Source organism: Ovis canadensis, chromosome X (genome assembly GCF_042477335.2).
Source record: "Ovis canadensis isolate MfBH-ARS-UI-01 breed Bighorn chromosome X, ARS-UI_OviCan_v2, whole genome shotgun sequence".
Taxonomy (NCBI): domain Eukaryota; kingdom Metazoa; phylum Chordata; class Mammalia; order Artiodactyla; family Bovidae; genus Ovis; species Ovis canadensis.
In genome coordinates this window covers 1605368-1616549 of record NC_091727.1, presented here as the reverse complement: position 1 = coordinate 1616549, position 11182 = coordinate 1605368, and the positions used below count along the sequence as shown (strand labels likewise).

Here is an 11182-nt window from a genome sequence, read left to right as displayed (position 1 = left end):
CATTCCTCAAAGTCTCTTTCTGCTCAAATAAAGATGCTGTTTCCCCATCAGATACCAGTGCACCCCTGGGATTCCGCGGCTTGGGCAAGTACACATTGCCTGTGCAGACTTCTTTTCTCCTTCATCCCCTTTTGTTTCCAGTCACCCTAGAATACTGAGGGTCAGTTGTCCCCCTGTTGATGGAGGGTGAATAGTGGTCGTGGAGGCAGGGTTCACTTTTACAACCCCCGTTAAGCAACAGGACTGAAAATCGCTCAGTCCTGTCCGACTCCTTGCACCCCCCTGGTCTTTACCGTTGATTCCGTGTCGTGTCTACCGTTAACAGGGCTGCAATGAACACTGGGGTCCACGTATCTTTTTGAATTATGTTTCTTCCCCACCTCCCCGCGTGGATGCCCAGGAGTGGGATTGCTGAGTCATATGTCCATCAACATAGGGATGGATAAAGAGGTGGTGATGTGTGCTAAGTCGCTTCAGTCGTGTCTGACTCTTGGTGACCCCCTGGACTGTAGCCCACCAGGCTCCTCTGTCCATCGGGATTCTCCAGGCAAGAATGCTGGTGTGGGTTATCATACCCTTCTCTGGGGGAATCTTCCTGCTCCAGGGATTGAAGCCAGGACTAAGTCTCCTTAAGAGTCCAAAAAGAACCTGGAGTCTTTAAAGAAGCTGACAGGTAGGTTCTTTAGGACTATTGCCACCCAGGAAGCCCCAAAACCACTAGTGTGTGTGTCCAACTCTTTGTGACTCTTTGGGACCCCATAGACTGCAGCACGCCAGGCCTCCCTGTCCATAGCCAACTCCCGGAGTTTACTCAAACTCATGCCCATTGAGTCGGTGATGCCATCCAACCATCTCATCCTCTGTCGTCCCCTTCTCCTCCCGCCTTCAATCTTTCCCAGCATCACAGTCTTTTCTAGTACATCAGCTCTTCGCATCAGGTGGCCAAAGGATTGGAGTTTCAGCATCAGTCCTTCCGATGAATATTCAGGACTGATCTCCTTGAGGATGGGCTAGTTGGATCTCCTTGCAGTCCCAGGGACTCTCAAGAGCGTTCTCCAGCACCACAGTTGGAAGGCATCAGTTCTTCGGATGCTCAGCCTGTTTTTCTCTCTTCCCAGTGACTGCCCTTACCCTGCCTCACCTCTGCCCAGGTGGTCTCACTGCTGACAGCCCTCAGCTGACCCCTTGCCCTTTTTTCCCAGTTCTCCTTCCTCCTGGAAACCAACACAGGCCTTTCTCTCCCCCTCTTCCTTCCCCTTCTGCGTTACAGACAGCACTGTCGTCTCCAGCCTTGATTTCCCCAGCCCTCCATCTCACTTGTCCCTGCCAGTACCTCGGGGCTCCACAAAGCGCTCATCCCGGCCCAGCCCCTTCAGGCTCTCCAAACCGGGACGAGGAAAAAAAGCATTCCACCTTTTTTTTTTTTTTTTTTTTTTGGCAAGAGGACTCAGGCTGGAGGAGGGATGGTGGCTGCCAGGAGCCACAGGAGAGGCGGGAGGGCGTGGCCGGGGGCTCTGGTTGCAGCCTCGCCTACGGCTCCTCCGGAGATGCCGGCGGGCGCCCCCGGCTGCCTGCAGCCTGCACTCGGGGTCCGGAGGCGCCGCCAGAGAAAACTCCAGCCCGCCTGGGGGAGCGCAAGCCGTGTTCCTTCTCTCTTGCCCCCACTGAAAAGAAAGACAGTCCTCCTCCAAGTCTTGCTGGGAAGGGCGCTCCGGGCGCAGACCTCGCGGCTGTGCGCTCCCGGGTATCTCTCAGTCCCTCGGGTACCCCCGGAGTTCCTCTCGGGGGTGAAGGGGCCCGGATACTTCCCCACCCCCGACCCCCGCACCAGCCCCTCCAGCTTCCTCCAGCCGGCCGTGTGTGTGCGGGGCACCAGCGGTTCGCCCCACCGGCGTGGACGCGGCGTGCCCACCCGGGCCGTGCGCGGCGCCATGCGGAGCCGAGAGGAGGGCTGAGCGCGCGGCGGCGGCGCGGCCAGGGTCCCCCGCGCCCCGTCTCCCCGGGGTGGGGCAGGGTGGGGCTGGGCCGAGGCGTGCTCTCGGGGAAGGCTCTCGGCGACGGGAATAAAAGGGCGCCGCGCTGGGAAGCCGAGCCGCCTTGCCTCGCCCCCCGGGCAGCAGGACATGGCCCCGGCCGACCCCCGGCGGTGACTCGCGCGCCCTGGCCCAGTGGATGCTCTGCGCGCCCCGCTCCCGTGGGTCGCGGCTTCCGACGAACAGGTGAGGACCGAGGGCTGCCGGGGCGCCCCCGGCGGTTGCTGGGAAGGTGGGGCGGGGGGGCGGCTCTGTCTGCAAGGGGTGGAGAGAGTTAGAAACGGGACCGGTGTTGCGCTGGGGGGAGCAGGGGGCGAGGGCAAAGGCTTCTGGAAATGTTTCCTGGCGCTCCGTTAAAGCTCCAGCTACCATCCGGAACGGGCTTCCTTGGTGTCTCAGCTGGTAGAAGAATCTGCCCGCCATGCGGGACACCTGAGTTCGATCCCCGGCTGGGGAAGATGCCCCTGGAGAAGGAAACAGCAACCCACTCCAGTATCCTGGCCTGGAGAATCCCATAGAATTCCGTGGGGTCGCCAAGAGTCGGACACGACTGAGCGGCTAAGCGCAGCACCGCACCGTCCAGCGCAGAAGCTGACGGAAATCATGCCGGAAGATGCACAGAGTGGGTCTAAGGTCCCCTTTCCAAAGTGGCCTCGCTCACCTCCCCCGGGGACCCCCGACAAGACCCTCAAGTGTAACCGGCTGCGCTCCTGCGTTGGTGGCGAGAGGCAAGTCACAGTTGCGGGGCCGTCTCCCCAGTTTCTCCAGATCCCTAAGACTCTCCACGCCCAACCCCCGCCCACCTCCTTCTTTTGCCCTGCAAAGTGGGGAGACGCAAAGCAACCCCCTTCCTCTGCCAGGGGACGGGGGTTTGGGGTGGGGGGAGTGTCTGAGCCGCGCGCAAGCTGGGGAAGTCATCGTTTGGGGGAGAGACGCCCTTTGGTGTCCGAGTCTCTGGCCTCGGAGACCTTCGGGGTAACCTGAGACGCGCTCGGGGAAAGCTTTGTGAAGTCACAGCGCAGCCTGCCCGGGCGCGTCCGGAGCGCGCGCTGGAAGCCGGCCAGGGGCGTAAGGCGGCGCGCCCGGCCCCTCCAGACTCTTCCCGGCCGGGTGGACGCCCGCCGACCGCCTCGCGCCCCGAGTCCAGCTTCCCGGGGTTCGCCGGGCGTGCCCGGAGATCGCGCAGACGCAGGGAGGCTTCCCCGCGAGGCCTCGGGATTGGGCTTCAAAGGGGAGCGGGGACGCGTCCCTGCGGTCTTCCGGGGGTGCCCTGGGTAGAGAGCCGGGAGCGAGGCTTCGGGACGCCGGGGACCAGGTCCGCCTGCGTGCACAGGGCTTGGGCATGAGCCCGTGTGGAGTGTCAAGCGCGCGGGTGAGGGGCCTGGAGAACCGAAAAAAGCTCCGCAGAAGCCGGTCGGTTCCAAGGCGGAGAGGAGGCGCCTGGGCTCGGTGTTTGCAAAGCTGCTTGCACCGTCAGCTCTTTAGGAGCAGCTGAAAAACGAAACGCGTAAAGGCTTCAGAAAACGTCTGTTCCCAGGTCCTCCTAAGGGGCAGCAAACGCTGTGCGTGCGTCTGGGGTGTCCCTACAGCGCGGGAGCAAATGCAGTGTTTATGATCAGAAGTCAGGGTTGGCCACCGTCGGGAAGGGGCGCGTTTCTCTGACCGTGTTCCGTGTGTTGTTACTTACTGATGCATGAAGAAAGTCACTGACTTTCTACAGGAGATAGCGGCTGATGCAACCTAATATTGTAGCTCATCTTTTCCTTCTCTTTCTCCCTCTTTTTCTCTTTCCCTTTTTTCTCCTCTGACCTCCCTTCTTTCCTATCCTTTGTCCTTCCTCTCTCTGTGTCTCTTTTGGGTCTTACTGACCTTTTTTGCTTCCCTCAAGATTCTTCATCAGGCTACTCCTTGCCTCGTTCTCGCATGGCAGATTTTTCAGACGTTTCTCCAAATTTGCTCCCTGGTAAAGAATAATGTTTTTCCCTCTCAACATTTTGGTTCTTCCAAGGTGGGGGGGTGGGGAGCACGGAATTAAAGAGAGGAGACAAATTCACATACAATGGAATACGTTCTGCTTTAGTGAACATCTCTATAAGCCCTTGAAGACGGTCTGAGTAAAACTTTAAGGAATGCCATTAAAAGAAGGAAATACTTCTGGTCATAATGGATTTCCTGAGAAGCTTGTTATTCAGTTATACAGAGTATGTACGGCTTGAGATAAACATCAGAGGTGGGCAGATAACAGTTACTTTTCTGAGTTGAAACATGAATGTATCTGGCATCCAAGTATGTGTGGGTGTTAGTGGCTCAGTCCTGTCTGACTCTTTGCAACACCGTGATCTATATAGCCCACCAGGCTCATCTGTCCATGGAATTTCTCACTGCTATATGTAAGCACAAATATATATATATACACATTTATACAAGTATATACTTGCATGTATATATACATTGTTGTTCAGTTGCTAAGTCATGTCCAGCTCTTTTTGTGACCCCATGGACTGTAGCCCGCCAGGCTCCTCGGTCCATGGGATTCTCCAGGCAAGGATACTGGAGTGGGTTGCCATTTTCTCCTCCAGGGGATCTTCTTGACCCAGGGATTGAACCCCGTGTCTCCTGACTTTCCTTCATTGCCAGGCAGGTTCTTTGCCACTGAGTCATCTGGGAAGCTCTTATATCTACATTTATATAAATACATATTTACATATACATATATTTGTACATTTGTGTCTGTATATATACATTTTTACAAATAAATATTTACGTATACAGGACTTCCCTGGTGGCTCAGCTGGTAAAGAATCTGCCTGCAATGCTGGAGATCTGGGTTTGATCCCTGAGTCAGGAAGATCCCCTGGAGAAGGAAATGGCAACCCATCCCAGTAGTCTTGGCTGGAGAATTCCGTGGACAGAGGAGCCTGGTGGGCTACAGTCCATGGGGTTGCAAAGAATCGGACATGACTGACTGACTAACCCTTTCCTTTCACCTTTCGTACATTTATACAAATATATATTTGTATATATACACCCATTTGTGTATTTGTTGGTATGTACAGGGCTTCCCTAGTAGCTCAGCTAATAAAGAATCTGCCTGCAATGCAGGAGACCCTGCTTGCCTTCCTGGATCAGAAAAATCCCCTGGAAAAGGGATAGCCTACCCATTCCAGTATTCTTGGGCTTCCCTGGTGGCTCAGCTGGTAAAGAATCTGCCTGCAACTCGGGAGACCTGGGTTTGATCCCTGAGTTGGGAAGATCCCCCTGGAGAAGGGAACAGCTACCCACTCCACTGGGCCTGTCAATTTCATACCCTCCCTTACAACACAGCGACATTTCCAAGTCGTAATATCGATGTCAGGAGTGAAGGCTGTATTCCACAGTTGTATTAAACTGAGTTGCAGACGATGATTAAAAATTTTTTTAAAGTTTTGTGTTGCTCCACGCACACGCTTTGCGTCACTCAGATGTCCCACGCTGACGCCTTGCGAAGCTTAGCGTCGGGAGGCACAGTGGAGGTGCAACCAGCTGGCAGTACGGAAGCGCTGTCTGACACCTGGCTTTGTGTGGTTCCCCGACAGGTGTGCCAGGATGACCCGCCCGGACAAGATGCGGATGACGTGGGCGCGGTGGCGAGCCCTCTCCATGGTGCTGACTCTGCTCTGGGGACGCCCCCACGTGGCCTTGGGCTGCCCCCACCCCTGCGCCTGCTACGTCCCCAGCGAAGCCCACTGCACGTTCCGATCCTTGGCCTCTGTGCCCGCTGGGATCTCTCCACATGTGGAAAGAATCAATCTGGGGTTTGTACCACATTCCTTCTGAGCCATCTCAGCCTCCTCGCGAGCGGGCGGGCGGGTGGGTTTCGTCTTTGGTGTACGGGTGTGTGAGCACGTACGTGATAGCGAGTGTGTATTCGTCTGTGGGTCACCGTGCCTGGCATGATGTGGGCCTAATTAAGAGGACATGTATAACTCTACTAAATGTGGTCCTTTGGGGGCCAGTATCTGAATTAATCAATCAGCACAAATCTCTGTCACAAAGCTTATGACCCATCAGAGACAGCTTCAGCTCCTTCATAAATTTCCATTAATAACAGTTCTTTAATACACTGCAGATGCGGAATATATGATGCGTGCATAAATATGCTGATAGCGTTTAAATAGATTTCAGCAGTTATTACAAAGTGATAAATAGAATGAGGGAGACATCTTTGACCCTGTAAATTATCCGTATGACTCAATCGTGACTCTGATGAAATAAGAGTTCTTTCAGGTTTTGCCTATTTAAAATAGTGATGTCTTTTAAGCCGTTTTTTAAAAAACATATTTATTTATGTGGCTGCGTCAGGCCTTAGTGGCAACATACAGAATCTTTAGTTGTGTCAGGCCAAGTCTTAGCTGAGGCATATAGGATCTAGTTCCCAGACCAGGGGTTGAACCTGAGCCCCCTGCATTGGGAGGAGCATGAAGTATCAACCACTGGACCATCAGAAAGTGAACGTGTTAGTTGCTCAGCCGTGTCCGACTCTCTGCGACCCTATGCACTGTAGCCCACCAGGCTGTCCTGCCCATGGGGATTCTTCAGGCCAGAATGCTGGAGTGGGTTGCCATTGCCCTCCTCCAGAGGATCTTCGCAACCCAGGGATCAAACCCCCATCTCTTACATCTCCTGCATTGGCAGGTGGGTGCTTTTCCACTAGCTGCACCTGGGACCAGCAGAGAAGCCCCCTAAACAGATATTTCAGTACAGCATTTCAGGTAGAATTTTTATGTTTCAGTTTTCTTCTATCCCCAGATATACTTTCTATACCTAAGTGTCCATTTCCATGAATTATAGGTACTCATAAAATTTTCATACTAAACCCTCCTGTGCACAATTCTAATAGTAAACAATCACTTGGAGTTCTTCAGCAAAATATGCTAGCTACTTCCTCCCACGTATAAAACAACACAACTATTTAGGGTTTGACGAATAGACATTTTAGTAAGACAAAGTCCTCTTTGAGTACGGAGCCTCGGAAATTCTTTCCTTTACCGATTACAAGGTCCAGTAGAAGGGTGAAGGAATGGGCAGTTAAGAGAGAGAGATAAACACTTTGCAAATCCATAGCAATGGACCATGAAATAGCTCTCTCCAAAAAAAAAAAAAAAAAAAAAGAGCTTGGCAAACTCGACTGTCTGAAAAAAAAAAAAAAAATCTAACCACGATGATGATCACTCCACAGGGAAAAGACGTTGGCTTTGCCAGAAGAGAGAATAGTAACCGTTTCCTTTTTATAATCTTTAAATCGTTTGACAATTTTAAAACCAGCTTCCTTTTCACAGTCTTCCGATTTATGCAGAAGAGGAACTAAAGCTGTTTGAATCGGGGTAGAATGGGCGCTGCGAGTTTGTAGAAAGGAAAACAGAGTTGATCTGGGATCACTCTTGTCTCTTGGGGTTTACCAGTGGCTCAGCGGTAAAGAATCTGCCTGCCGTGCAGGAAACGCGGGAGACACAGGGTCATTCCCTGGGTCGGGAAGATCCCCTGGAGGAGGGCAGGGCAACCCACTCCAGTATTCTTGCCTGGAGAGTCCCATGGGCAGGGGAGCTTGGAGGGCTACACTCCATAGAGTTGCAAAGAGTGGGACAACTTAGCAAATGAGCACGCAAAGACTTTGCCAGCGGAAGCAAAGGCAGATATCAAAATGACTCTTTTTCCTCCTTTGGCCAACAGTACCTTGAGATGGTTTTCTGTAATATTCAGTTCAGTTCAGTCGCTCAGTCGTGTCCGACTCTTTTTGACCCCATGGACCACAGCACGCCAGGCCGCCCTGTCCATCACTAACTCCCGGAGTCCACCCAAACCCATGTCCATCGAGTCAGTGATGCCATCCAACCATCTCATCCTCTGTCGTCCCCTTCTCCTCCTGCCCTCAATCTTTCCCAGCATCAGGGTCTTTTCCAACGAGTCAGCTCTTCACATCAGGGGGCCAAAGGATTGGAGCTTCAGCTTCAGCATCAGTCCTTCCAAAGAAGAAAAAATAAAAAGACCAGGACTAGTTTCACGGCACCAACGCATAATACTTCCCTCTGGCTTAATGTGTAACTGGATTCAGCGTACCATGGTTTTATTGTCTGATTCGTGTTGATGCATGGCAGAAACCCATACAATGTTGTAAAGCAATTATCGTCCAATTGAAAATTAAAAAAAAATAAGTACACATAGTAGGAGGATATCACTCATAATATCACAGCGCTGTTTCTCCGTAGTGTCAGTCGCTCAGTCGTGTCCAACTCTTGTGACCCCCTGGGCTGTAGCCCTCCAGGCTCCTCTGTCCATGGGATTCTCCAGGCAACAATACCGGACTGGGTTGTCATTCCCTTCTCTAGGGGATCTTCCCCACCCGGGGATCAAACCCGGGTCTCCTGCACTGGAGGTGACTTCTTCACCGTCTGAGCCACCAGGGAAGTCCAGCCTCAAAGGAGATAACGAGGCTGGCATGGTGCATTTTGTTGGGAAAAAAAGCAAAAGAGAAAACAGCAGTGTCCAGGGTCTGCGTTGCCTGTTCGCAGTCTGCGAAGGGTTGAAAACCCTCGGGGAATGAGCAGTTATTGGCATAGCGCTCCTGATTTTCATTCCCACACAGATGTTTTTTTTAGGGTTCTCATTCAGCATTGAAAGAGAAAGAGTGGCTCTTTCCTGTTTTGAAAGAAAGAGTTGTTCTTTCCTGTTGGGACAGCCCCAACGATTTTTTTTTTTTTCCAGAAATGACTTTCCATTTTCTTTTTCTTTTCTAGGTTTAATAGCATACAGGCTTTGTCGGAAACGTCGTTTGCCGGACTGACGAAGCTGGAGCTCCTCATGATCCATGGAAATGACATCCCCAGCATCCCCGACGGGGCTCTGAGAGACCTCATTTCGCTCCAGGTAAACCAGGCGTGGCGGTTTCCCAGGTGGCTCAGTGCTAAAGAATCTGCCTGCCAGTGTGGGAGACACAGGTTTGGTCCCTGGGTCGGGAAGATCCCCTGGAGGAGGACATGGCAACCCACTCCAGTGTTCTTGCCTGGAGAATCCCATGGACAGAGGAGCCTGGCAGGCTGCAGTCCATAGGGTCATAGGGTCGGTCACAACTTAGCTACTAAAAACAAACAGCCTGGGCAAATAAGACCAGCACTAATTGCCACCTCTAACCACCAGCCGTGGAGAGGGAAAGCTTTAAAATCCTCCTTCACAATGAATGAAACGGCCGCTTTTTCTAAACATGAAAAACGAGCTTCCTGTCTGTCCTTCCGTGACCTTTGTTCTGCTTTCTGTTCCTGTTTGTGGTGTTTTATTTAAATTATAAACAGGGCTTCCCTGGTGGCTCAGCTGGTAAAGAATCCACCTGCAATGCAGGAGACCCCGGTTCGATTCCTGGGTTGGGAAGATCCCCTGGAGAAGGGATAGGCTACCCACTCCAGTATTCTTGGGCTTCCCTGGTGGTTCAGCTGGTAAAGAATCCACCTGCAATGCAGGAGACCTGGGTTCGATCCCTGGGTTGGGAATGTTCCCTGGGGAAGGGAAAGGCTGTCCCACGACTGAGTGACATTTTCCACTTGTGGTCTTTGTAGGTTTTCAAGTTCAGCTACAATAAGCTTCGTGTCATCACGGGCAAGACTCTGCAGGGGCTGTGGAACCTGGTGAGGCTCCACATGGACCACAACCAGATCGAGTTCATCCACCCGGAAGCGTTCAGGGGCTTAACCTCCCTGAGGCTCCTCCACTTAGAGGGGAACCTGCTTCACCAGCTGCACCCCGCCACTTTCTCCACCTTCGCCTTCCTGGACCACTTCAGGCTCTCCACCTTGAGACACCTCTACCTGGCCGAGAACGCCATGAGCACTCTCCCCGCCGGCATGCTCCAGAACATGCCGCTTCTGGAGAACCTCTACCTGCACGGCAATCCGTGGGCCTGTGACTGTGACATGACCTGGTTTCTGCAGTGGGACGCCAAATCCAAAGGTAGGGACCGCGCAGGCAGCTCGGACGGTCAAGAATCCCCCGGCAGCGCGGGAGACCTGCATTCAGTCCCTGGGTCGGGAAGATTCCCCTGGAGGAGAAAAGGGAAGCCCACTCCAGTTCTTCTTGCCTAGAGAATCCCCATGGACAGAGGAGCCTGGTGGGGCTACAGTCCATGGGGTCGCAAAGAGTCAGACACGACTAAAGCGACTTGGCCCGGATGAATACAGAAAAGCCGAGAGACGTTTAGCAGGGAGGAAAATGTAGTTAGATTCTGTAGGCATCAGTTTGAGGAGCATTTGTACCATCTGACGGGCTTGTCAAGTAGGGCGTCGGTGTGCCTCTCCTAGAATGGGTTTGGAATGGAGAAGCATAGACGGAACTCATCGTCGGCCAGTAGACGGTAATTGAAACCACCCGCGTGGGCGAGACCCTCAGTGACAGGGCAGGGCAAGAAGGGAGGGGTGTTAGACCGAGTCCAGGAATCGTTCATCCATAATGAGTTGGGCAGAGAATCGCTGAAAGCGTCAGTGTTGGCCAGAGAAGGACAAAACTCTGGAGGACTGACTGTCCAGGAAGCCAAGAGTAAGAATGTGAATCCAAAAAAGAAAATTCTGCCTGAGATGAAAAACTGCTGCGAAAGAAAATGTGGTTATGAAAGGCCGGTATGAAATGAGGTATGCCAGCAGTCGGTTCTGAAGTGTTAATCACTCAGTCGTGCCCGACTCTTTGCAACCCTGTGGACTGTAGCCCACCAGGCTCCTCTGTCCGTGGGATTCTCCAGGCAAGGATAGTGGAGTGGGCTGCCATGCCCTCCTCCAGGGGATCTTCCTGACTCAGGGATCGAACCCCAGTCTCCTGCATGGCAGGGGGATTCTTTACCACATGCGGCACCAGGAAAGCCCCACAGTTGGTTCTAGCACCTGGAAATAGGTTCATGGCTTGCAGAGACTTACATAGGTTCTCCTGAACCTTCATAAAAGGAAAATTGCATCCTATGTACAAAGAGAGATTCCTTGTCAGCTTAAAAATGTCTTTTCCTTGCCGCATGTGGGATCTAGTTCCCTGACCAGGGATGGAACCCAGGACCCCTGCATTGGGAGCATGGAGTCTTAGCCGCTGGACCACCAGGGAATCCCAGACCCTTAGTTGGCACACACAGGGTTAAATGGATT

The 11182-nt window shown here is 52.9% G+C and overlaps 1 protein-coding gene across 1 annotated transcript in view; it reads left to right on the top strand.

Annotated features, from left to right (window-relative positions):
• Positions 1–1551: 1551 nt before the first annotated feature.
• The window catches only part of LOC138431347 (matrix-remodeling-associated protein 5), a 29091-nt gene continuing 19460 nt past the window's right edge, over positions 1552–11182 (top strand). Inside the window, exons 1-4 of the mRNA XM_069573407.2 lie at positions 1552–2219; positions 5609–5827; positions 8807–8936; positions 9620–10010. Coding sequence (XP_069429508.2) covers positions 2173–2219; positions 5609–5827; positions 8807–8936; positions 9620–10010 — 787 coding nt within the window. The 5' untranslated portion in view covers positions 1552–2172. The remainder of the gene's footprint in view (positions 2220–5608; positions 5828–8806; positions 8937–9619; positions 10011–11182) is intronic.